At 54.1% G+C, this 25,447-nt stretch overlaps 1 protein-coding gene across 2 annotated transcripts in view; it reads left to right on the top strand.

Moving 5' to 3' along the window:
• Positions 1-25,447, top strand: part of ASTN2 (astrotactin 2) — a 360,503-nt gene that overhangs the window by 68,212 nt on the left and 266,844 nt on the right. For both annotated transcript variants that reach the window (XM_069771376.1, XM_069771377.1), the window contains exon 3: positions 24,637-25,021. In XM_069771376.1, the coding sequence (XP_069627477.1) occupies positions 24,637-25,021 (385 nt within the window). The remainder of the gene's footprint in view (positions 1-24,636; positions 25,022-25,447) is intronic.

The following is a 25,447-nucleotide window of genomic DNA, read 5'->3' as shown; positions in this document are numbered from 1 at the left end:
TAGACACTGTCCCCTGCACCCTCTCGGGACCCTGTGGGTTCAGGCATGTCTGGAACCCGCTTGGAAAATGGTCCTTCGGCTGTGTGCAGCCTTATGCGGTTGAGAGATGATGGAGGATGAATATTGGGGTGCTGGTTTCGGAGAGCACCGTGGTGATGGAGTGATGTGCTGCCAGCCATCCGTGGTGGGGGATTAGGTAAGGAAGAGGCTCATTTACAAACTGCAAACAAAAGGAATGATTGCTGCAAAGCTTATAGAAACAAACAGAAATGAGACAACAGCTCCAGGTACGTCGACCTATTGCTTGAATTAGTGCCAAGGATTCCTCTCGCCCCGCAGCATCCAGCTAACAAGCTGCGAGATGCCTCTCGGCTGTGCGGCTGAGGATCCAGTTATCGAATAAGGTTTGTACCCTTAGGCTGAGGTTACGGGAGGGGATGTGGATGTGGCTGTGCCCTCCCTGGTTGGGGAAGAGTGTAGGCTGTCGGTGAAAGCTTTTCTGCCCACCTTAAGTACGCTGCGAGGAGGGGCTGGTGTTGTCTCTGCCTGCAGCTCCCAGAGCCTGGGGTGACACAGCCAGCTTGTCACTGGTCCTGTTTCACACCAGACATCTTGAGAATCAGTTGCCTGGGCATGCTGGTTGGGTTGATAGATCTTAGCTCCCTCTTTGAGGGCTACGTTGACCTTGACTCAAGGCATCCTCAGGACTGGTTTGGGGCCGCCCTTTTCCCAGATCCACCTGGAATGCTCGTGGCTTGTGCTGGGGTGAATGCTGCAGTACTAGCTGTAGTGTGGAGCAGTTTTCAGTTCTCTGCTCCCTCTCTGTGTACTTGAACCGTCTCTGCCACGCAGCCCGGCTCATTCTCTGCTTGTCTGGGGGCCGAGGGGAGGAGGAGGAGTCAGCCAGGTTGTTCTAGTAGCTGCTGCTTAATCCTGGGAATTGGGGAATAACCTTGCCAAACCAGAGGAGTGAAGTGACCTGATTCTTCTCCCCACTCTACCCTGTGCTCCTTGGAAGGGAGGAACGAGCTGGGCTGTTTGCTGGCTTGTGTTTCCCCTGCCCCCTCTACGGCAGGGAGGTGGGGGTTTGCGTGAGCATTTCAACAGCCTGCATGTGGTCTGCAGGGACGGCTGGGGTTAGGCAGAGACACAGACACGGACAGAATTTTCAAGCAAGCTGCTCCTGCCTTAGGATACTGACTGCTTTGGATTCGGCTGCCACAGTCCCTGTCTCCCCCACCCTGGACCTCGGAGCCCTCCCTACCTGCCAGCCCCAGCATCCCACACCGCTGCCAGGCAGAGCCTTCCCTGCGGGGGCTGAGGATGAGCTGTTCCCAGCGGTGTGGAAATGCCCTTCCCCAGCCAAGGTGGGTTGGGGTGAAACATCGACCTGGGCAGCCGCAGACCCTTGAAGGGCGTATGTCCCTGCCCACGGGCACCCCGGCTGGCCTTGGCTGCATGGCTGGTGCCGCGTGGGAGGAGGTAGTCCTGGGTGGAGGTGACTCGCGTTGGCTTCGGGCCACTTGTGCTCCACTATAATACCAAGATCCTGGCTTTGCGAAGGGAAGCATTGTGTATGTGTGAGCAGGCTGCTCTGCTCCTGGAGCCGGCTCGAGCTTTCCAGAGTAGCTGAACCTGTAGAGGTACATGGTGCTCAGCTTGCCAACGTGATGCACAGCGATGGGAAGAGCGGCTTTAATGATGAAGCCGTGTGCTGTGTATCTCTTTGCCAACCACTGTTTTAAAGTGATTTCAGTTTACCTGACCATGCCTTGCCTGTTTTCTGGGTGTCTCTGCTGACATACGATCTCTTGCTGCACTCCCTTTCCGTGCTGGGGTGGTTTCCCATCGCCCGTTCTGCTGCAGCGGCTGGGTGGGGGCTATATGTCCCTCCTCAGGTAAATCCACCCTGTTCAATAGCGGGTTCTGCCCCGCAGCTGGGGACAGAGCTGTCACTTGCACGGGGGTTCTGCGTGCGTGTGCTGTGCTCGGGTTGCTCCTGGGCTGGCTGGGTGGGGTGTCCCCTTGCTCTCGCGATCGGTTTCCTTCCTTTCTTCTCCCTTGAAAAATAGACAATTAAATGTTGGATTTGCCTTCTCTTTCTCTGAGAAGCCACTGCTCCTGTCTGCAATGCTCCGGCCGCAGAGGGTTTTTGCCCTCTGGGTGCTGGCGAGCTCCCTCCTGCTGCAGCATCCTCAGCAGAGCGGTCACCCCCGTGGGGACTGCTGCGTATGCCAGGGAGGGGAGAGGCAGCTTCCCACCACCCTGCCTTTTTGGATCACGACACTTTGAGGCAAAATCCTTCTATTTCACCCCTGCGCACTGAAGCCTATCGGGAGAGCCGCGCGCCCAGCAGCACTAATCTCTGTGGGCTTGCTGGGGCGAGGGCACTGGGGAGGGGGCAATGTCTCCTTGGGAGGTGGAGGCCCTGCTTTTGGGGGCTCCGTACAGAAGTGTGGGGTGCAGGGGGGCAGTGAAAAATGCAGCCGCTCCCTCCTGCCTGTGGAGGTGGAGGTAGGAGCCCTGCTTTCCCCATGCTGGCTGGAGGATGTGGGGAGGGTGATGGCTTTGTCCTGGCCACCAAGCAAAGCGATGGCCCCAGGTTGCATTCACTCACCTCTTGCCACAGCTCCATCCCCTCGGCTCGGCCATGTTTCCCTTAGCAAAACAAGTAGTGTGGTTTTTTCTTTCCTTTTTAAATGGCCGCTTTTCACTTTTTTTTTTTTTCATGCTCTTCCTCCTTGGCATGCAGGTCGGCAGGGGGAGGGAGCCTTCAGCTAAGCTCTCCATCACATGTCCCTTGTTTTTTGTGTGTTATTTTTTCCCCACTGCTGCCCTTGCCAAGGGAAGGACATTGTATAGCCGCTGAGACTGGCAGGGGCAGTAATGCTGCCTGCCAATAGCCTCAATGTCTGAAAAGGCTTAGGAAATCCAAGCTCTAAATTAGCTCCCAAATCATCTTCTTCCCTTTCTCTGGTTAGAACACCCTGCAGAGCAAGGCTGAGCTCCCCTTTTGTCTCTGGGCTCCCCGGCGAGGGGCTGGCTTTGTAGTGGTGCTGGGGGGGGCTTTGCCTGGAGAGTGCAGCGTGACGGTCCCATGGGGACACCGGGAAGATCCTCGGCACGGCATGGCTCAAAGCGAGCTGAAGCACCGCGGGAAGTGGTGGGGGGCAAATTTCTGGCATCCCTCCTCCCAACCTTTGCCACCCCGTCCCCCTGCCCAGCTTCTTCCCCGTATAACCGCTTACGCAGCGCTCGCTTGGTAAGCGCGTTGGGGTTCTCGGCTGCGGCGCTGGAGGGAGCGGGAGGGGAAGCGTGGAGCTGACGGATGGCTGCTGAAAGCCTCTCCTGGAGGCCCAGCCTGCGTTTGCCCCGGGGATGCCGCCGAGAGCGGCCAAGGTCACGGCATCGCTGGCGGCACACGCGGCCAGGACACCTGGGGCCGGATGAAGCGGGAGGTGGCGGCGTGCTGGCTGCGTATCTGTCGGAGAAGGGGACAACCTGTGCCGTGTCCAGCTGTTCCCCCTGCCCGACACCTCGTTCCTGCCCTTTGCCAGGTCAGTTGGTGAAGGCAGCGGCTGCTTCTGCGGCGCTGGGAGACGGGAGCGGGCAGCAGCTCTGCGTCCCCGCGCTCTGCGTTAGCAGGATGTCTGCAGGGCAACTTTTTTCCCAGGGCCCTCGGTGAGAGGTGGTTTTGCGGCAGCTGAGCTCGGGGAGCAGCTTTGCTTGGCAATGCCGCTGTGTTTTGGCATGGCTGTGTTGTGGGGCTTCGTCTTTTGCTTCTGCTTTCTCCTCTCAAGAGAGAGAAACGGAAAGGGCTCAGCTTTGCTGTCTCCCCTGGAAATTCAGGCTTCAGCTCTGCAAATGCCCGGCGGTTCAATGCTCCCACTGGCCCTCCAGCCTTCACCACCGAATACAAATTGTTCTTTAAATGCCTCCAACAACTCTCTATAGGTAGCTTTTGCGCTCAGGTGCTGCGAACAGAGCACAGGCATCGTATCTGATGCGCTCTCCTAAACCCAAACCATCCCAGGAAGGGCTCCTGCGCCTTGTGCTTTGGGGCTCTCGGTGTCCCGCCTGGTTTGCCTGTGGGTGAGGAAGGTGATCCTTCCCTGGAGGGCTGAGCATCACCAGGGCATGTTGCTGAGGCTCGGCGAGGGAGGCAGCGAGGCTGGGCTGCCGCCACGAGCATTGCTCTCTCTCCGGGCCCTCGGAGGTGGCACGTGCGTGGGAGAGAGTGCGAGCTCTGCAGAGCAGCCTCAGGCGTTGAAGTCTGCCCGCTTCATCCTAGTGGTAGGTATCTTGGGAAACAGCAGAGGAAAATTCCACTTCTACAGGCATGTAACTTAGTTTTTGTATTTTTATTTTTTTTTAAAGGCTTTGTCAAGCTTCTGCTGTCTCTCCCACTCCCAATGCTATGCAGCCAGCTCTGAAGCAGAAGTGATATTTTCTGCCAATGCAATGATTAGCCTTTCCGCTAATGACCCAAGAACAGTGTCCAAAATAAATGAGCCCAACCTGCTCATCTTATTAGCCAAATGATTGCAAAGAAAGAAGAAATATCTGCAAAAACAGCTTAGGCAGCTGGAATTTGGAAGCGTAGTGGAGTCATTGCTCAAAGTATGAAGAGGAGCCATATGTCTTCAAAAAGCTGGTCCTCTCCCAGAGCGGGGAGAGCCCCTGCATTATCGGGGTGGTTCTGCTCACCCCCTGCTCCCCCTTTTGCAAGGTGGCCCTGCAGGGACAGAGCTCCGCTGGCTCCCAGGGCTGAGAAGCTGGGGATGGGCAGATAGTTCTCCTCCCATCTTCCTTGTCTGGTTTGTGGCTTCCCACATCCTTTCGATGACAGGCGGCAGCGCTGGCATGTTGGTCAGGAGAGCAGCTAATGTGGTAATAGGTACTAAGTCATTCTTCAGGAGTTGTTCTTATGTCCTTCAGGATCTTCCCGATGCACTTGGCAAGGTTGTGGAGCATCCTCGTTTCACATGGGGAGGGATGAGGAGCAAAAAAGGAGGGTGCAGAAGCGGTATGTCACAAGGAGGGGTGAATACGTGGAGAAGCTGGAGGGCTGGGTGCAACAACCTCCCTGATTTTTAGAAACAGCTTGACCTTCTCTGTGGCGCAAACTCGATTTGAAAGGTGGGACGTCTTCCTGGGCTGCTGCTCATGCGTCTCAGAAAGTCTCTCGCCAGTTAAAAGTCCTGACCCCGTGCGAGGCTCTGCGGGGCGTGACAGCAGCGTGGCTGTCCCCGAGAAGGGCTCTGGGGGCTGAGGCTCGAGGCTGAGACAAGCCCTGAATGCGTAACCCTGTAGCCTTGAAGCTGTATCACATCAGAGGATGCGTGCGAGTCTCGTGTCGTGTTTGATAGCAGAGAAAAACATCCTTATTCTTCTTTTCCCCTCGAGCGAGGGCAGCTGGAGACCTGGCTCACGGTGCACAAGGCCTTAAAAATTGCTGAGGAGGAGGAGGTCGTCCTCCTTCCAGCGCCTGGCGTGCACGCCATATGCTTCCCTGACCTGCGCAGCACAGCTGATGCAAGCTCCCGCGCGCCTGCTCGCTTGTTCAGCGTCGCAGCTCGTGGGGTCCCGTCCGCCCCTCGGCATCGCGGGTCTGGGTATCCGCCGGGACTCTTCAGCAGGCAAATACGCAGAGCTGATGTATGACCAAAAGCACTTTGTGTATATTATATGCCTCTGTATATGTGTGTGCCTGGACATATATGAAATACAAACTTCATATATATTTTTTACTGAGCTGGGATCTGAAGGATGTCATGTACAGAAATACGAACTATGACTTCCTTATTTTTTAATTTAAGTACATTCATACATAGCTAGTTCTTTGTTTTGTTTTGCTTTTTACAAACCTAGATTGTGCCTTGGACTTCTTCCTTCCTTTCCTCGTTGGTGGGCAGTTGCTAATTGTATGTTTTTGTTCTGAGAAGTTTCAGGTTTAAACGATTATCTGCACTGGAAAACATCCTGACAACGCAAATATTGAAAACTCAAACATGAAGTGGATAAGCAAATGACCCTTGCTATCTTTGCACCCATCAGCATCTTTCATTGTACTGAACCTCCCTGGAAAGCTGCCTTCTGTCCCTGGGGTTTGGAGGTTGGTGAGACACTGGTGCAAGTTTCACCTGCACGCCCCAGGCTGCACAAGTGTAGCCGTGCTAATTTTTCATTGTCATTTTCTTAAACAAGTTTTTCAGGCTAATGCTGAAGTGGTTTGGCTTTGGAAAGTGTGTTTTGTGACTGCAGGGTGGTTTTGTTTGGGGGTTTTGGAGTTTTTTTGGGGTTTTGGTTTGTTTTTTTTTTTTTAAAGTGAGGGGGTTGATTTTTCAACACCCCAAACCTTCTCCATGTGCCTAGCCTGTCGATGGCACTGGCATCAGTTGGAATACTCCAGGGAGTAGCACCTTTCTTGAGGGTTTTGCAGGATGAGGATTACTTTTCCATGGGATCGCTGGAGTGGAAGGGATTTGGATAGGTCATTAAATCCATCTCTCTGCCCTCTGGCAGGATCAATAACCCTTTGTCACTGGTGATGGATGTTCCTTTATCCTGTTCTGCCAGGCTTGGGTGTCCCCGCCGGCGGTTGTTCCAGCCTGTCTGACGCAGATTTGGGCTTGGACTGGGGTTGACCCCGGGAGGAGCAGCCTTACAACCCCCACCAAAACACACTTCCCTTCCAGCACGCTGCCTTCAGCCCAACTTTGCAACAGCCTAGTATTTCAAAGAACTTTTACAATGTTTGGACTGATTTAAATAAGCAGGTGGTTTGAAGTGATTGATGGAAATCCTTTTTCTGTAAATGTTTTGCTCTGAGGATTTAGCTTCAAGTATCTCACTCCCGGCAGTGAGCAGGAAAGCAGGCTGGCATCCTCCCGTTGCCCTCGTGTTGCCTGCGGCTCCTCGGTCAGAGGTTGCAGACACACATGCGTGTGGAGGACTACCACTGCTGCTGCTTTTTAAGAGGAGAGGTCTAAGTACTTTTCTTTTCAAGTTGACCATTAAAAAATGGGACATGCCCATGCTCCATGTAGCCACGTCTGTTCCTCTTGCTCCTGCAGCTGGTCCCTGCACCGACCTGGATGTTTGGTGCCTGAGGCAGGGGTGGTGGAGAGCTGCAGCGATTGCCCAGGCCCTCGGTTCTGGGCTTTTGTTCCCTGGGGCTCCTTTTTTGTCTGTGCAAGACACGTTCAGCATCTGGTTTTAAAACAGAACCCCTGTCCGGCTTGTGCAAGGGTACCTGGTCTTAGGTAAGTAACTGAGCCGCATTTCTGCGGTTCCCAGCACACCCTACTGAATTTATCCTTGGATTTATAGATTTATTCTCGTCCTGCTCCCATGAAACAGGGGCAGGTCTGTTCCTGAGTTGTCAAAGGACACTGGGGTGCAGGGATTGAATGACTTTTGAATGAACCGAACACAGCATCTCCACAGCTGTGCAGCTCCCTGACCCCCCCGGCTGCCGTCCCTGTTCCTCGGTGAGCAGAAAGCCGTGAGCTTTGGAAGTGATTTGGGCAAGGGGTGACCCTGGGCAGCCTCCCAGGGGTGCTGTTCCTCTTCCTCCCACGGGGTCTCCAGTGCATAGGAAGGTCCTGGTGATGGAGTGCTTGGTGTCAAGATGCCTGGCAGCCCTAGCCAGGAGTAAGGGCTCTCTTGGGGTTGTGATAGAAGCTACTGTCCCGCTCTGTCCTGAGCTGGCAGTCATGGGTGGTGGCAGGTCACCATAAAGCAGGGAGAACTGCTGTGCACGGGGCAGCGATAAGGTGCGATGAAGCATTTGGGTTACCGAGCTCTACAGCCTCAACGGGTGGAGCTGATGCTCGGTGTCCTTCTGCCAATGCATGGGTCACCTCGCCTTGGGAGAAGCCCAGAAGCATACCCAGCATGGCAGGGGGATCACCACGGAGAAGAGTGAAAAGCTGAAGCCCGGTGCAAGTTCTTGATCCTCTTGTGGGGCTGTAGGTCTTGCTGTTTTCATCCCTGCATGTTTGCAGCTTGCGAGTGTTGCGGGGTCGCTTGGTACCTACTAGTGCCATGTGTCCCTTCTCTGATCTAAGGGTGGCAACTGCTTTGTGGTACGGGGTAACTGCTCATGGCAGAAGTTCATGGTAGAGTTGTATTGGCTGGGCAGGATCTTCAGGCTCAGTTGCACTGTTAAAGAGCATCACTGAGATGTGTGAGGAGGAGGAGGAAAACAAGGGTGGAAATGAGGAGTCATGGGAAACTATCTTCAGATCTCCTAAACCTCGAGATCTCACTCTGGCAAGACCCATCCATGGTGTGGCTCAGGGCCCTGTGGCAAATCTCCCTGGAGTAGCCTTGACCCTGCCAGCCCCCCTCTTCGGGGTTGCACCCACATTTTAAATACTCAAAGGGGGTATTTAACCCCCTCTTTGCAGACTGGCCTTGTTCCGCAGTGAGCTTTTATGGGCCAGGCAGGGACACAGTCGCCGAGTGTGTAACTTTACTCACCTGGTGCTCTTGGGACAGGCTTTTCCTCGCTTCGTGCTCTCTGGGGCTATCACATTAAATTGCCTGCTGCAATTGCTCGGCCGTCACATAGATTTTTATCTCAAGTGTCCTTTGGAAAGGGAGCCCTGAGCTGTCGCTGGGAATGTTAAAACAATAAATGTGTTTTGCACCTGGCGATAGGAAAGAGCAGCTTTAGGGCTTGTGGCAGTCTGCAGCCTCTGCTGCCCGCACTGGCTGTGTGTCGGCAGCTCTGCCTCTTCTCCAGGGGGCTGAGCATCCCAGAGGGGCAGGAGGGGACCGGCACATCCCAGCCCTGATGGTGGCTGAAGGTGGCTGAGGTCCTCGGCTGTGCCCTGGGATGAGTTAGGGAGAAGGGGCCGTGGTGGAAGCAGGAGTCGGTAGGGAGGAGGGAAGGGTGTGCTGCTGCTTGAAGTGGGGATACAGGAGAGGGAGTGGAGCCCTGGGCCTTGTTTTCTTAATTGTTTTCTTGCATGTAGTGACTCGTTTTGGGCTCCTGAGGTCCTGTTTGCGTGCTGGAGCCTGTCCCAGCCCTCTGCTGAGGCTGCCAGGAGAGAAGAGCTTGTTTGAAACCTCCTTGATGGAAAACGTTTGCCTGCCTTGGAGAGAGGGTTTCCTCCATTTGGCGGGGCAGTGCTGGCTGTCCCCTCCACGGCACCTCAGATCCTGGGCTTGGGGGTGTGGGTGAGCCCTGCCACCCCTGGAAAATCCTCACCGGTACGGAAAGCCTGGCCACAAAACCCTGAGGGAGGCTGGGGTGGGGCTGTGCAGCAGGAGGGACTGGAGGAGAACCATGCCTCCTTGGCTGCGAGTGAAGCTCTTGGTGAACGGCATCCTGGTGTAGGGTGCCATCGCCCAGAGCGGTGGCTAGTGAAGAGCCATGGAGCTTCCTTATCCTCTCGGGTACCACTCTGCTGCGGTGGCGTGTGGGGCACTGGTTTCACTGGGTCTCCAATCCAGGTGCTCTCCAGCCGTGGACTGGAAGGTTGCCTTTGCCCCAGTGTTTTGTATATTGACTGGGTGTCCTGGGCATCCTGAGTTGGGGCTTTACCCAAGGACTGTGCAGGCATGGACCAGAGAGGTTGAACCAGGTTTCCAGTGCTCTGCCTATGCAACATACTATGGACTCTGTTCTTTTTCTGGCTTCCTTCATCCAGTGGGAAATGACTCTTTTGTGATGAAAGCCTGAAAGGAGGTCGGATGCTGAGGACATCAGCTGAGCGCCTGGGGACCAAGAGGTTCTTTTTGTTTGGGGGGGGGGGGGGGGGGGGGGTTTGAAAGACAGAGGAACCCATGCAGATCTGTGCTGCCTTTCGAATGGATGCTTCTCTCTACCCAAGGGCTCTCTCCTTGCCTCGCTGCCTGCCTTCCCCTTGCCACCCAGGCAAGCTTCTTCAGGAACATACGGCTGTATTTTCATCTCCCATTCATGCTTTGCCCTTCAGGCAAAGCTGTTTCTTCTGCAGGAGGCCAGGTCTCCTCTGAAGATGGGAGCATTGCATGGGCTGGGCTTAATTTAGATTAGATGTGCACTTGTGAACTCAGCCTGGCTGGCAGGACGGGCGCTGCATCGGGGTGAGCTGTGATGGAGCTGAAGCTGGGCAGGAGGTGGTTTTCCTGCCTCCCAGAAGCTAAAAACAAACTGTCGGGGTGTGCATGTGCATTGGGGGGGGGGGGGGGCGGTGAGGAAGCAAACCAGAGCTTAATACCCACTGTCTGCATCAGGAGTAGCAAATAAGGAGCGGAGAGGTGCTTTGTGAGCTGAAAGGTGTGGGTAGAAGGGCTTTATTAGCTCCATTTGAAATATTTCATCTTGATTCCCATTTAGCTGTGGAATCTAACTTACTTTAGCTTTAAATTTAGATTTTCAGAACAGGCCTGTCAAATTAGTAAAAGGAAATTTGATTAGAAAATGGCAGCGGGATTGAGATCTTTGTTTTTCTCTGCACGCGATTTGGCTCGGAGATTGCTCTTAACCAAAAATACCCTATTGGAAAGTGTTTTTTTAGCTAATCAACACTTTCCAACTGGGGGGGGGGGAAGAGTTGGAAAATTCTGCCACCAGCTCCCCAGCCAGCGGCCGCCCCTCAGCAGGGACCTGGAGGGTCGGGCTGCGGGGCTGGGGCTGTGGTGGTGTTGGGGATGACATGGATGGGGACTGGAGGGAACAAGGAACGCAGAAGAGGGTGGGATGGCTTTGTGCCTTCCCCCGTCCTCTCCTGCTCGCTGCCATCCCCACGTCTGGGTTCAGCCGTTCGAACTCCCTGAGGATGCCGGTGGCTGAGCCTCGGTGCAGCTCCAAGAGCTGCTCATCCCGTGCTTGGGTTAGTGGGGGATGCTTAAACTGGGGGGGTTATAAGTCTGTTTTGGGGTGGTGGTGCGGAGCTCTCCCCTGCTCGTTAACCCCAGCACCTTGATGCGTCCGCCCTCTGTCCCCAAGCCAGGCTGGTGGGAGCCCATCCTGGAGGGCAGGAGTCAAGGGGGAAGGATGAGGAAATTAATTAAAGAGTGGAGTTAAACACTGGCTAATAACAACCACGGGGAGAGGGGAGGGCTGGAGAGCTGGGAACTGCTGTGCCCAGGGCTGCCCCACAGAGCCTTCCTGGGGGGAATGAAGGAGGTTTTGGGGGTTGGGGGGGCAGCTTTCCTTGCACAGAGCCCTGTTTGAAAGCCTGCTTGCATTAATGAGTTACTACTCGTCAGCTGAACACCCAACCAGTATGGCTGTGCTTGGCCCTACCAAGCCCCCGCTGGTGTCCCTCGGTGGGTGAGCAGAGATGGGGTGCTGCAGAGTGGGGGGCCCAGTGCCACAGAGCTCATGCTGCGATTGATGCTGCTGGGGGGGGCAGAGGGCTGGGAGCGGGTAACTGGGTGTGAGGCTGGCTCCAAAGTGGCCATCCTTGCCCAGTCCCTGCCTGCTGCCAGGGATGGTGCTGCCTGCCATCGGTGGCTGAATTCACTCCGCAATTATTCACAGATGCTGCAATTACGCTGGCGACACCGTGTCAAAAACCTCACGGCAGCATCGGCGCGTGCACGAGGATGGGAGGGGGGTTATTAGCCTGTTATTATCCATTTACTCAGATATCCTGGCTAATCAGCTTTCAGATGGGGAGAATTAATTGGTTTCGTTTGGAGCACCAGGCATGTTTAATTGAAATGAGTTCTTTCCCATTTCCAAATGGACACTTTCGCAGCGGCTGTCGTATGGGGATGGGGGGGGGGCTGCAGCCTTCCCGTCATGGACCCTCATGGCACGGTTCAGCTGGGCTGCAGTGAACCGGCTGGAATAGCAGTGCCCTTCAGTCCTCTCTCCATCTGGGAAGGAGCTCTCATTTCTCCACGCATGCACCCTGCTCGGATGCTCTCCAAACCCCCTGTTTACAGCTAGGCTGGGGAGTGCAGGTCCCAAATTGTCTCAGTCCCTTGAAGCATATAGAGCGGTGTGTACCGGCGAGCTTGGCCGGTCATCTTGGTGGCACCCAGGTGGCATCACAGTGATACTTGCTGCTTTCTGTGGGCAAGGGGTGCAGCTGGGGGATGGAGTCAGGAGATGATGGTCCCCAGGGCTGAGCGGGCATGCCTTGTCTGCGTGCAGGATGCTCAGGGCTGTTGTGAGCTGTGTGCCTGGAATAAAAGCAGTCTATACCCCTGCTGCTGCTTAGCCTGCTCCTGGTCTCACCCGGGCTTTGCTGCAGCACCAGGCGGGCTGCTGAGCTGGTCACACAGGAGGAGATGTCCACGTTGGGTGAACCCAGATTCGGGGCGCTGAGCAGTGCCCTGCAGCCCTAGCAAAGGTGGGAGGGGTGGCAGCTGGTGACCCTGTCCTGCAGGGGATGGCATCGATCCTGCCTGCGAGGATGCAGGGAGAGAAAATCCAGCACCCTAATGCGTGTCTGTGGCACTGAGTGAGCCCACCAGCTCCCCCAAACCCTGTCTGCCCCTCTGAGCCATGGCTGCTGCCCACTGGCCTCTCCCTGCTCTGGTGCCAGTTTCTCTTAATTAAAGGTCTGTCTCCTCTTTGCCAGAAGGTGGCTGTAATTAGAGCTGAGGTCTGCTTCTGGCTTTGTGAGAGCACAAGTGAAAGCTCACGGCTCTGCAAAGGTCCCTTTGGAGAGCAGGGGTGCAGTTGTGAGCCCTGCCCCAGAGGGGGCTGCAGCTGGGTGGTCTCCAGGGAGTCCCTTCAGGTCCCCTCTTGCCAAGCTCTGCTCTAGTAAGGGTGCAGGTTAGCTTGGTGGGGGGCTCAGAAATGGTCACAGGCTTTCAAATTGTGGTGCTTTAAATCGAGGCTGTTGAGGATGGCAGGGCTGGACTGGGCTGCCCCAAATCACTGGTCCTTCCTCAAAATGCACAGGGAAATGTCCTTTTGGAAGTGCCAGCGTCTTGGTACCTGTTCAGAGTGTCCCTCCTGCAGCGGAGGAATGAGGTAGGTAGGAGCCCTGCTTTCTGCTGCCTCCTCTGCTCCCATCATCTTTGATGTCCCATACCCATACAGAAGAAAGAGGGACTTGAATTGCAGGTGCCTCGAGCTGTAAGTGCTTTGGGATGGGGACTGTCCCCTGGGTGTGCAGAGCTCTCCAGAGCTGAAGCTGCTCCGGCTGCACCCCGTGGGTGCAAAGGGCCTCTTGGCAGATGCAAACTCGGCTTTTCCCCTCGCAGCCCGGCAGCGGGATGCCCTGCACTCCCCGCTTACGGCTCTGCCTCCCCTGCAAGATCGCTGGCCTCGTGTCCTTCAAAGCCACTTGAAAACAAGCGGGCAAAACAAAGCTGGTGCGTTCCCGTCCTTTTATATTCTCGGCTTTCGATCAATACAGCAAGAGGGCTCGGTGAACGAGTAGCAGAGCTTTGGCGAGACAGCTTAGCGTGGTCTGACATGCCGTGGAACAAAAAGGTTTTTGTGGACCTGCAGGTGCATAAGCAACGAGTGTGGGAGCTGTACGGCAGGAAAACTCTTGTCCCCGTGCATTTGCTTTTCCGCCGTGCTGAGCCCCGAGGTTGTTTGGACGTATCGCACCAATGGCTGGGTAACGGGAACTCTGTGTTCTTGGGCAAGAAGATAAAAAAGCCCTGAAACACTTGATAAATTTTATGTATGTGCAAAGTCCTGGTGAAGTTAATGGGAGTTAAGTGTATGGTTAAGTGCTGTACTTAACTGGACTCTTAACAACCTGATGGGACTAGCTGTGGTGTTTTGGGAGAGGAGCAGATTTGTGGACTTGCTGAGCTTTTTGATCTTGTGTTTAAATCAGTCTTGGATTTGCCTGCTCTGTGATGCATGGGGGGGTCGGTGCATTTTTCAAATTGCATATATGCAAATTGATAAACTCTTTTCTCTTTTCCCGATGTGCACTGCCCGAGGTACCAGTAGAGGCTCTTCTCTGGCGTAGCGGGGGCTGCAGTGTGTGACTCCTGCAGTGTGAGTTGTGATACTGGAATTGCAAAGATGCCAAATGCTACATAGACACGTGCATGGAGCTTTTATCCCTGTTCTTGTGTTTGAATACCCTCCCTCTCCCCCTGGAAAGTAGTGGTTTGTGTTGCTGCTATTCAGAAAGGCATTCATTATGCTGAAATATTTGCACTTTAAATATGGTAAGACAGGGTTTTTTTGGTTTTTTTTACACAGTAGGCTGGATCGTTCCCAAAGCAGCTGCCAGCTATGGGCTCAGTAATAAACCTTTAAAAAAAAAAAACCCCAACAACAAAAAGAGCTCTTTCCCTCCATTCCTGTGTGCACAATAGCACCTTCCCATCAGCTCCTTGCTCTATAAATTGTTTTGAGATGCCCATAAATAAACTCTAAACCCCTTTTGCAGTCTCTTGCCTGTCTTCGCTCCACCCTGTGTAGAGCAGCAGCACACACTGACGCAGAGGAGACCCCATCAACGGGGCTTGGAGGTGTTGGGCTACTCCAAGAAGCCCCTGTTCCTTAACACTGCGGTGAATTTTTCTCCGTGCTTTGCCACCTTTTCTGGACCACTGTCCAAGATCTGGCAGTCCCCAGAAGCTGGCTGGTTAATTGAGCAGAAAGGATGCTGTACCGTGTCACTCACCAGCACTTGGAAGCTGGAGGCACAATGTGAATTGTCTTCATGTTCCCTCATCCGGAGATGTGCATCTCTTATTAGATTAATGTTTTTTTAATATATGCAGAATATACAGTGGGAACAGCATTAATTCGCACTAATGGTTGTGAGATCCACTGAGAATTAACTGCATTTTTTGTAAATTAGTGAGGAAGCGGATAAACACAATTATTAAAAAACCAAGAAAGGTACTTTTGCAACAGCAGTACATGTTACTCATTTATCTGACAAGTGTTCTTTACTTTTAATTATATTTCATCACTTGCTAGCAAATGCTCTGCTGGTAGATACTGTAATAATCCTCGTAATTTGAGACCTTGCTTTAGCATTTGTTAAACCTTTGGAAGGGGTGAGAAGCAGCTGGGTAGTTCAGGTATCCCGCAGCGGCTTTGATTTCGGGGGGCCCCACGGTAACTGCCACTCGAGTCTGTGGTGGCTCCCGGAGGCCCCAACTGATGCCTGGGTGCCCCAGAGATAAGCTGTGTACACATGCTCTGGGAGATGCTCTCCTGCACTTGCTGTCCAAACAAAGCAGGTAAACATGGGGTGGGAGCAAAGGCAGGACCTGCACCGTGTTTTCTGAGGGGGTGACACTGAGCAGTGGAGGTGCTGAGGTTTGTGGGTGGTCGCTCGGCGGGTCTGAAATCAGCCTGAGGCAAAGGGTCCTAAAAAATGTGCAGCTGCTTTGAGTTTTATCCCTTTTTTAATTAGCAAGTTTAGCTGCATCCCTCCTTCACCGTGCCACTTCCACACGCCTTTTGCTGTGACTAATACCGTGCTGCTCTGTCCGTTGGGGCCAACTGACTGGCAGGTTGGCTTCATCAGATGCTAAAATGAATATTCTGCATTTTTTGTGTGGAGGAGAAGGCACTAGCTTGGGCAGAAGCTGTGGAGGTGTTTGTGGCCTCCGCTGGGCAATGGGTAAAGCATGAACGTGATAAAAGTGACTCCAGAAAAACACAGAGCAGTGTGGCTTGGCTGCTGCAGCCGAGGGCATCGTGCCAGATGCTCTGCTGGTGGATGGAGCACCTGCATGGGCAGAGCTCGGTCCACACCTCAGGGCAGGAAAGTCTGGAAAAACCCCATGAGATGTTCCTGTAGGCAGCACTGTCTGTCCCCAAAGCAGGAGGAGGGGTGTGCAGGGTGAGGCAGGTTCGGGCTCCCCTGGGACCGGCTCTCCCTGCCCAGGGGTGCGAGGTGCAAATCTGCAGGTCTGCTGGAGGGCTCCGATGAGGAGGAATCCCCAAGTGACCATCTCTGCTGTAAGATGGGAAGCTCTGGAGGGAGCAGAGGTGGGGCAGGGACATGTTCCCCACTAGTTTCGGACAAAGCAGGTGTGGCCAAGTTGCTGTTACTGGCAATTTCAGTGAAACCAAGCCAAAACCGAGCCTAGGAGGACTTCGTTGCTCTTCTCTGTCATTTGGGAAGGTATTAGGGCCACACACAGTCTCTTTGGTGGTCTTCCTTGATATTGGGTGGATTCCCATTTGCTCTTCTCCCAGCAGGGGCTACCTTTGCCGGGATGCGACCGCAGGGCAGCTCCGCTGGCCATTGGGATGCTCCTTGCCCGAGCTGGGTCCCCACGAGCTGTCGGGGTTTGGGCTCTGGTCTGAAGACGGTGCAGAGAGGGACATTGCGTGGGTGGTGGCTCCGTGCTTGCTGGTTTCGAGGGCCTTGCCTTTAACCCCGTGTTTAATTGCGAGGCGCTTTGTGCGTTGGTGAACCCCGGGCGCTCTCAACCTGCAACGCGTGGTGGTCCGCGCTCGCGAGACCTCGCCTGCGCTGGGAGAGACTTCCCGTGGATGTGGTGACCTGTTTTATTTGAAGGCAGGGTTGGTTGTTCTTAACTCAAGGGAATTTTTCCTCCCCTTTGGAAAATGCAATTCGGGTACCGGGTGTAAACGAGCTGAGCGGGATGAGGGTGTGCAGGGGTCTCTAGGAAGCTCGGTGGGGAGGAGGGATGGGGCTCAGTAACTGAAACTCTTTGTGGGGGTAAAGCTCTTGTTTTTGTCTCAGCTTTGCACTCAGCCAGCCTGCCCACATTAGGGAAACATGAGCGCGAACGCACGAGACCTTATGCATTTTAAAATCTTCCCTCTCTGAGGGCAAGCTCTGGGTTAGCAGGTCAGCCGATTTAGGTGAACCGTTTAGCACGCATTAAAATCACAATTTATGCAATCTGCACTCTGGCTTTAAAAAGAGCTAGCAATCAGGTGCTTAATAAAATCACCTCCAGCTTTCCTCTTTCAGTTCACTGCAAATAAATGCCCTTTTTTTAACATCATAAAAATGGATTAGGAGTAATTTTGAATTGTTATCCTAGCAAGATGTGCAGCTCGGGATATGCAGGCTTGTTCGGTGTGATTGAGGGCTGTGTATTTTGGTGCTTGCATACAGCCGGTGCCTGGGAGACCATTCAAATAAACATTTACTGGAACATCACATTGCATGTCTGAACGGCATAGAAAGGCTGATTGGCAGGTTCACTCCTTCTTTTTGTTTCTGTTCTTGGATGAAACAGCAAAACAAAATTCAGTGTGGCTTAAAAAAAAAAAATTATATGGAAATGTGACTTTTTTTCCTGACTCGTTACTTTTTTTTAACGTGGAAGAGTCAGAGATTTTAAAGTTATGGTTCCCACAGCAACTGTAATTCTCATCTCTTGCGCGTGTGTTATACTTTGCAGGACTGTATATGCTATTAAATTTATGCCCAATGCATTTACATACAGCATGGCAAGCAGAGCAGCTGTGTATGACGGATCTGCACGGGCCAGATGAAGCAAACCTGCAGGAACCCCTCCTTTTAAACCCCTGGGCCAGATCCTGCACTCCCTTGCACCAGTATAAGCCGTTTTGGAGAGGGTGATTCATGGGTGCTCTTGGCTCTGGGCACGGTTAGGTGACATGGTTGTGGTAACGACAACAACAGAAGACAGTGGCCCATCATCGCTGGAGCTTGATGATGTTGTAAGAGCTGTGGAAAGAGGAGAAAAAAGACATAATACAGTTCTCTTCGGGCCACAATTCAAGCAGCCATTCCTGCTCAGCAAAGTGCTGAGGCGTATGCTGTAGTCTCATGGACTGTTATGGGAATTAAACACAGATTTAAAGTTAAGCGTGTGGTTAAGCACCTTGGTGAAGCGTTGCTCAAATGGGGATTTGAAGCGTACAGGGAGAAAATGCTGTATTTTTTAGTAGTTTTGCCCTGTAGCATTGCTGTCTTTTATGGAGAGGTGGGGTCAAGTGGTTTTGAGATCAGGACTGGATCCAGATCTCTTTAGAGGTTTTTTTTTTTGTGGTGTGGGGGTTTTTTGTTGGTTGTTTTTGTTTGTTTGGTGGTTTGAGGGGGTTGGGGTTTTTGTGTGGTTTTGTTTTTTGTTGTTTTTTTGGGTTTGGGGTTTTTTGGGGTTTTTTTTTTAAATCCTGGTGTTCATAGCTTCCTCACTATCCTTCATGCTGACTTGTTGTCTGTCCTTGGTGGTCTCATCGTCATGCTCTGCCTCAGTTTCCCTGCCTGATGCTCACCTGCCCATGGACTCATTTACTGAGCCTCGCAGCGCGTGGGGGTACGTGCTGTCAGAGGGTGGTTGAGATTCGCAGATGGGGTGGGCAACTTGTCCTCCAGACAAAAGCTGCCTGCTCTCAGGAGGGGCAGTTGGCAGGACCCCCGCATCCTCGAGGCGTGCCAGCACCGCTCTGCACTTTGGGCAGGTGACCTCCAGTGACTGAGCTGTCCCAGCTCTCCCGGGAGCGTTATGCTTTTTGGCATTACGTTTCTTCTCGAACGATCCTTGCTGCAAGTCAAGCTCCCAACTTCTTGTGCCATCCGCGCAGGAAGGAGAGTAAGCATCTTTCCATCCCTGGTTTACGTTGTCACATCCCTTCTGCTGGCAGAGGCTGTGCGAGGACCGAGCAGGCTTGGTCAGGTCTGCGCCCGCGGGAGCATCTCCCGCGACAGGATCCGGCACCTTCCCCAGCTCCAGGTGCTATTGCTCCATTTCTATCCACGAGCCCTGCTTTCCTCTTGCAGGAGACATGACTGCTTCTTGCAAAGCCTGTTTCCCAAAGCCCTGTTTCTCTGCTGTCCTCTCCCTCCTCGCCTGCGTTCGGTTGGCTCTGAGAACTCCTCCCTGCCCTCGTGTGCGACCTGCGTCAGTGGACGGGGTGATCCGGGGCCTCTTTCCTCTGCCGATCTCCTCTTATCACAGAGCTGAAGGGCTGTTGGTATTTCTGGGACCTCTTTTGCCTTTTTAGACTTGGTTGCAATGGGCCACTGTGTACGGACACAAGAGGGGGAGGACGGAGAGGCAGACGGAGGTGCCGTGGGTGCAGAAACCTTGTTTTTGCAGGGAACAGCCCAAACTCCCCCATTATGGGCATGACAGCCGGAGGCTGGTGTTATCCCCACTCTAGGGAAGAGCACACTATAAATTCCTTTCCCCAGCCCTGCTGTTTCTTTAAAGCCAAAGGGATCGTGTGCCATCTGCGAGTATGTCCTGTGCCCCGGGAGGGCGAGGAAGCAGCAGGGTGCAGAGGAGGTCATGATAAACGGCAGTGCGCAGGAGAGGGAAGGCTCCGAGAGATGTCTGCAGAGATCAGCCTTATTTTTCATCGTTAATGATCTGAAAGAAGGTGCAAACAGCATGTTAATTAAGATTTGCAGGAGAAATATTTAAATTGAGAGGTGCAGCAAAGAGAAAAAGAGCAATAAGGCAAAGGAGTCCTAGGGAGAAGCTAGTGTGGTGCGGAGGTTTGATCTGGAAAGGGAAGAAGCAGACACTGTGCAACCCAACATGTTAAATGTGGTATTTTGCTTCCAAAGCTCTCGCGAGTGCAGCTCGGTTGGGGTGCAGGCATGGGGGTCCTGATTTGGAGTCTGGCCTGGCAAAGAGACCTGCTGGTGGAGCTGGGAGAGGATGGAGAGACCAGGGGCTGCACCCCAGCCAGCTTGGGCACCGATGGGTGTCTTCTCTGAGTTTGGCTGCAGCAGAGGGTTTGGCCGTGAGAATTGATTACCAATTAACAGGCACTGTTATAATGGCTAATGCGGGTGATCCGAGCTCTGCTTCTGGTTGTGGTTTGCCTTGGGATGTGGCTTTGGAGGATCTGTGCCCGGGAGCAAGCCTCTGCCTGGTGAAACGGCATTTATAGGGTCTCTGTGCTGCCGTTGGCCATCGCTTTTAGTTAAATTAATTAGAAATCCGTTAGCTCAAATTACAGCATGGCTAAAACCTAATGCAAATGTTTGCTACACTTGCTCATTGAGCGCTGCTTTATTACAGCCCTCGGCAATGGCAGAGATGAGCCAGGAGAGGTTTGTGTACCGAGCTGCGGAGGTCCGAGGTTTGGTCCGTGCTGGTGGCATCTCCCCTTTCGGTGTGCCGTTCGGTGGACGTGCCTTACCTGCCCGCTTGTGTTCAGGGTCTGGTGGTGCTTTCTGTGTCTGGGTTGACCTGGGAGGGGATGAAATGCTTGAAAGAGAGGTAAGGTGCTATGGAGCTGAAATGTGGGAAGGACAAAATTGGGGCAGTGGAAGACCAGAAGGGACTGTGGGGTCATCTGCTCTGCCCTCCAGTGCCACACAAGGCACAAGAACTCTCTGAAGCCCTTATTTCTCGTTTGAAATAAAGCATAACTTTTCTGAAAGCATCCAGGCTTGATTTAAAAAACAAAAAAAAAAAAAAAAAAAAATTGACAGTGATGGATAATCCACTACAACCCTTGCTAAATTGTTCTAGTGTTTAATTACCTTCATGGCCAAAAAGGAAAGAAAGGAAAAAGTACACAGCGTGAAGAGCTCCGATGATTGTGTGGTTATTGCTGATACCTATTTGCTTACCGTGGTTCACCCACTGGGACGACGCAGGGCGATGTGATGCTCTGGCATCGGGGTCCTGCTCGCCCCAGCTCTCTGAAGCTGCAGCATGCGATGGGGGGGCCTTTGGTGCAGGATTTGTGCTGGGCAGAGCCCGGCTGTCCCGGGGGACCGTCCTTGGAGTGAGCGATGGCCCTGGGCTGCGAGAGCCCCGTTTCACCCAGCAGCGGGTAGGTAGCGATGGGGCTGGTTGTCAGCACAATGTGGGGCAATAATTGGTTTTGGATGTCATGCGGGAGCAATAGTGGCTTCAAAGTTAGAAAAGAAATCAGGATATTTTTTCACCCAGGGCAAAACCTTGTATCAGTGTTCAGCAGAAGCAGTAGAAGGGGTTCAGCTCAGCGCCGGGCTGAATGCTGTGCTGTTTTGCACCGGTTTCGCTTTGACCTGCAGAAGGGATGCTTTGGTGTAACAGGTCCGGCCAGCCCAAACCGTGTTCTCTTCCAGCCTGGGACCTTCTTCTGTGACTTCAGCCCTTTTTGGCGCGGTGGCTGGCAGACCACAGGGCTTGCTTTCGTAACGGCTGGGCTGTGTCGCTGCGGTTGTGCTGTGTTTGACTACAAAGCTGCAGGGCTGGCGGACTCCTACGGGGACCCACGCCACGTCCACCCTACGATGGGGAGCAGAGCTGACCAGGAAAGGCCAGAGCCTTTTGCAAGCAAGTTTGTCCAGATCCCAGAGGAGCAGCAGGATTCCCTCGTCTTTCAGGGCTTTGGTAGGGAAGGGTGGTGGCTTGTGTTTGAAGAAGCACGTGCATCCTCTTGCTGCTCAGAAATTGTTCAGCATGTCGGACGGATGCCCAAACAGTGATTGCCCTCTGGGTGGGCAGCTTGCCAGCCTTCATAATTTATATGAGCGCCTGATCTCTTGGTCTTCGAGGTGGCTTCTTCCATCGGTTTTCCTTTTGTACTTCAAATAAGTCCCAGCCTTGCTGCTTTGCAGCTTCAGCTGAGGTTTGCTCCAGTGCCGCGAGCCCTGCGGTTCTGCAGACGCAGGGGTTGTCCCCGCCAGCCGCCTTCTCCGCCATCCTCCTCCTCCCATCCCTCCTCCTCCCCTGTGGGTCCCAGCAGCCCTCCGGCGCCCGGTGGCTCCTGCTCGGCCGGCGCAGGGCACATGGGAGCGCGTCGGGAAGGACATTACGTGGGAGAATATGCATGTTCACAGCTCAGAGGATTAAAGGCCCGTGTTCTTATCACTGCAGAACAGAGTATTATAAATCCAGCCTTAGAATACCAAATCCCCGTGCGGCTCGGCCATTGTTTGGGAATATTAAAAAGCTCGGAGACAGAAATAATCAGTTTCCGAATGACACATTGTCAAATAAAACATTTCTCATATTATCCCTTCCTTCCCCTTTCTCTCTCCCGCTCCCTCAGTTGGATAATTTAACATGAAAAATAGATTAAAATGAGGCTGGCTTGAATGCCTCCTAAGTTTGACTCTTTTTTTTTTTTTCTCTTTTTTTTTTTTTTTTCCGTTTTCCCAGGAAGCTCTCCCAGTGCGTGCGGTGTGGTTCAACAAGCAGCTGCTGGCACGGGGTCAGGGACGAAAGGAGCACGTTGAAACTGAGCTGCCTGCTATGAGCCCATGAGTGCTCACCCGAGGGGCTGGCACGGGCACCCCTGGCCTTCCCCAGGCAGAGAGGGGACCGTCGTCTCAGTGGCTGGCAGAGCAGAGATCTCCGGCTCATCCCCAAAGGATGCAGGAGCCGTGGCTGGGTTGGGCTGGGAGCCCTTGGCTTCCTTGAGCCAACCCTGTTGTTCCCGAGCTGCGGGGGCGGGGGCGGGGAACAACACGCTAATAACCTCTGTGCCTTTACGCCTTTTTGTAATTTCTCCCAAGCAGAGAGATCTTTAATTTAATCTGCTGACAGCTTTATTTGCTCCAAGCCGTTTCCTGGGGGCAGACACAAGGTGAGCCCAGGCAGACAGATGCACGGCCCCGGCACTGCCAGAGGTGCCCGGACCCCTTTCCTGGGTCCAGCTGGCAAAGCTGCTTCTCGTGCAGGGTTTTCTCAGTCACCCTGGCCTTTTCCGAGCATCTGGGTTGTCTCGGGTTGTGCTTTCCCAGGGAGGGCAAGTGGCTGTGGGAGCGGAGTGCTCTGCCCTGCTCTGCCCTGCAGCCATTTTGCAGTTGCAGAGACCACGATGGGCGACTTCCAGCTAGGGGACTTGGTGGTGAGGCCTTGGAGAAGGCTTTTCTCAGTAGTCACATCCACGAGTGTTGTTCTGAAACGCTTCCATAACGCGAGAACCCTCGTTTTGCTGGAAGGATGCCTGCGCTCAAGCCAGACCTGATGTTGAAGTGTGGTTCATAGTGTTGAATTTTGTGGCCCTGCTGTGTCCTTGTCACTGGGCTTCCCTTTTGGAGGGTCTGGTGTGCTGTGGTTTCTCTCCTGCAAAGCAGGCTTCCAAGGAAATGGCCCCTATTTGGTGCCGCGGGGGTGCGGGTGGCTCGTGCTGGGGAGCTGCTGTGATGCTCGGGGGTCTCAGTGCATCAGGTGCTGCAGACCCGAGGAAACAGGTTTCTGCTCTTCCAGACTGAGGTGTCTGTGCTGTTTCTTGCTTCTGAGTGTGGAAGGCCAGGTAGGGTCCTCATCCCACTGGTCTTTCAGGTGCTCTGGTACTGCAGGGCATGAGCCCGGTCAGCTCAGCGAGCCCTGCCCTTCTCCCACACAGAGATCCCCGAGCATCTCCTGGACACCAAGCTGCCTTTCCTGATGGTGCCTGTCACCTAAATTAGGGAAGTCAAGCTGAGCAATGTCCTCCTGAATCCCTGAGCCCTTCTCCCGTTAGTGCCAATCTCGGGGGAGAGGCGGGGGGTTCTGGTGGGAGATGCTGGGCTGGGTTCCTCTCTGTGGTGGGTTGTGGTGCCGGGATGGTCCAGGGAAGCATCTCTCCTCTGCTCCTGCTCCCGAGGCCTCTCCCCAGCTAATTCATCCTGTGAGCTGCAGTTTTGAATGCCACCTCTTTACAGCTGATCCTGTTTACAAGTCGGAGCCGTGCTCTGGGTACAGCATGGTGCTTTGTATCAAATGCAGAGGAAATACTTGCACGTCTCCGCTTTGCTTTTGCACGCTCTGTAAAGTTCTGGGCTGTGGCATCCACTGTGCCAAAGAAACGCCTGCCCTGCCCTGGCTGTTCCGTGTCATGCTGCAAAGCCCCGATTGCTCACACCACTCCTGATTTACATGCCTTGCTTTGCTTGTCTTCCACGGGATAAAATTGCTCCGACGCTGTGGAGATTAAGAGGCTGGAAGCTGGCACAGGCACAGCTCTTGCCGGTGCGGGGCTGAGCGACTGGCTGAATTTAACCTCCAGCACAGCCAGATGCAGGGCTGGCTCCCTTTGGCACTTCCCAGCCTGGCTCCCTTGGGAGGACACTTCCACAAACATATAGATATTTAGGAAGTTTATTTTTTTTGGTAAAGATACTATTTTTTTTATTTTTTATGGTAACGTAGTTGGGAGTGGTATTGAATAAAATTTGGAGGTGGGGGAAGAGGAGAGCTTTGCAGAGAAGGTCTTGGTCTGGAATACGTTGTGCTGTGCCCCCAGGTCTGCAGGTGAAGTCTCGTTGAAACCATAGGCAAATCGCAACCAGAAGTGATGGAGCCGGAGTAACCGTGCCCTGGGGAGCGGCGGTTGCAACAAATGGCACCACGCGCCGTTGTTTGTGTGAAATGTTGTGTGTCTCTGCTGAGGCTTTACTGCTCCCGTGTCGGTGGCTGGGTTGTTTTAATGAGTTTTTTTTCTCCGAAGTGGTGGGATGCAATTGCCTCCTTTCCCATCTCCCCGTGCGGGGTGGGAGGGGGGGCTCGCCCACCTCGGGCCACTGTGCGTGTGGGTGAGCTGGGGGGCTGTGGGGACCCGAGGGGTGTGTGGTAAGAACAAAGTCCCCGGGAGAGCGGGCAGAGCTGAGCCGGGGGTGTCGCTGTGCTGTCCCCAGCTAAAGGACACCTCCGGCACCCTGCTCCGCCTGCCCGTGATGTCCTGCCCCAGAGGTGGCTGCTCTGTGAACCCGCCTGCGTGCGGTTCGTGGGGTGTGGATGAAAGGGTGCTCTGGGGGTGGAAGGGGAGAGGGTCCGTGGACACTGGCTGCAGCATCTCCTGACCCATCCCTGTGCCCCGTGCCTCTCCTGACCCATGCTCTTTGCTCTCCTCTGCAGGGCGGGCTGATTGCGCTGCTCCTGCTCCTCTTGGTCTTCATGGTGGCTCTGTATGCCCAGCGGCGCTGGCACAAGCGCCGCCGCATCCCGCAGAAGAGCGCCAGCACGGAGGCCACCCACGAGATCCACTACATCCCCTCGGTGCTGCTGGGCCCCCAGGCCCGTGAGAGTTTCCGCAACTCGCGCCTCCAGGCCCACAACTCGGTCATCGGGGTGCCCATCCGTGAGACCCCCATCCTGGACGACTACGAGGACGAGGAGGAGGAGGAGACCCCGCGGCGGGCAGAGCCCAGCACCAGGGAGGATGAATTTGGCAGCCAGGTGACGCGGACGCTGGAGAGCCTGGGCCGGGGTGGAGAGGAGAAGCCTGACTATGAAAAGAAAGGTTTGTGGCTTTTTCCCTCTTCTCTTTCCCTCTCCCATCCCCTGCCAGGGTGTCTGTCCTGTGCGGTGTCACCTAGAGGGTGGCTCGTCCATATATAGCCCCTGTCGCTGGCACTTGGCTCTCCAGGCTGTGGTCCTCAGCTGTCACCTACAAGGTGGTTTGCAGACCTTGTCCTGGAGCTGCCTTTCCTGAGAGGGGAATTGCCTCTGGATGGTGCTGGGGAAACTGAGGCACAGTAGCTGTGAGCTCTCAGCTGTCATTGCCGGCCCCAAGGACCAGGTCCTCTCCTCTCGCAGCACTCCCTGACTGTGCTTTGCTGGTGGTTCAGGTGCCGCGGGAGCGTGTGAGCTGGGTGCTTGGGAGCTCCATGGAGATACGGATTCATAGGATTTGACCCATCTCCTTTGTCAACATCCTCTTCCAAAA

The sequence above is a fragment of the Haliaeetus albicilla genome, chromosome 26 (assembly GCF_947461875.1).
Source record: "Haliaeetus albicilla chromosome 26, bHalAlb1.1, whole genome shotgun sequence".
NCBI classification, from domain to species: domain Eukaryota; kingdom Metazoa; phylum Chordata; class Aves; order Accipitriformes; family Accipitridae; genus Haliaeetus; species Haliaeetus albicilla.
The sequence above is the reverse complement of the archived record's forward strand: the minus strand, read 5'-3'. Positions and strand labels throughout refer to the sequence as shown.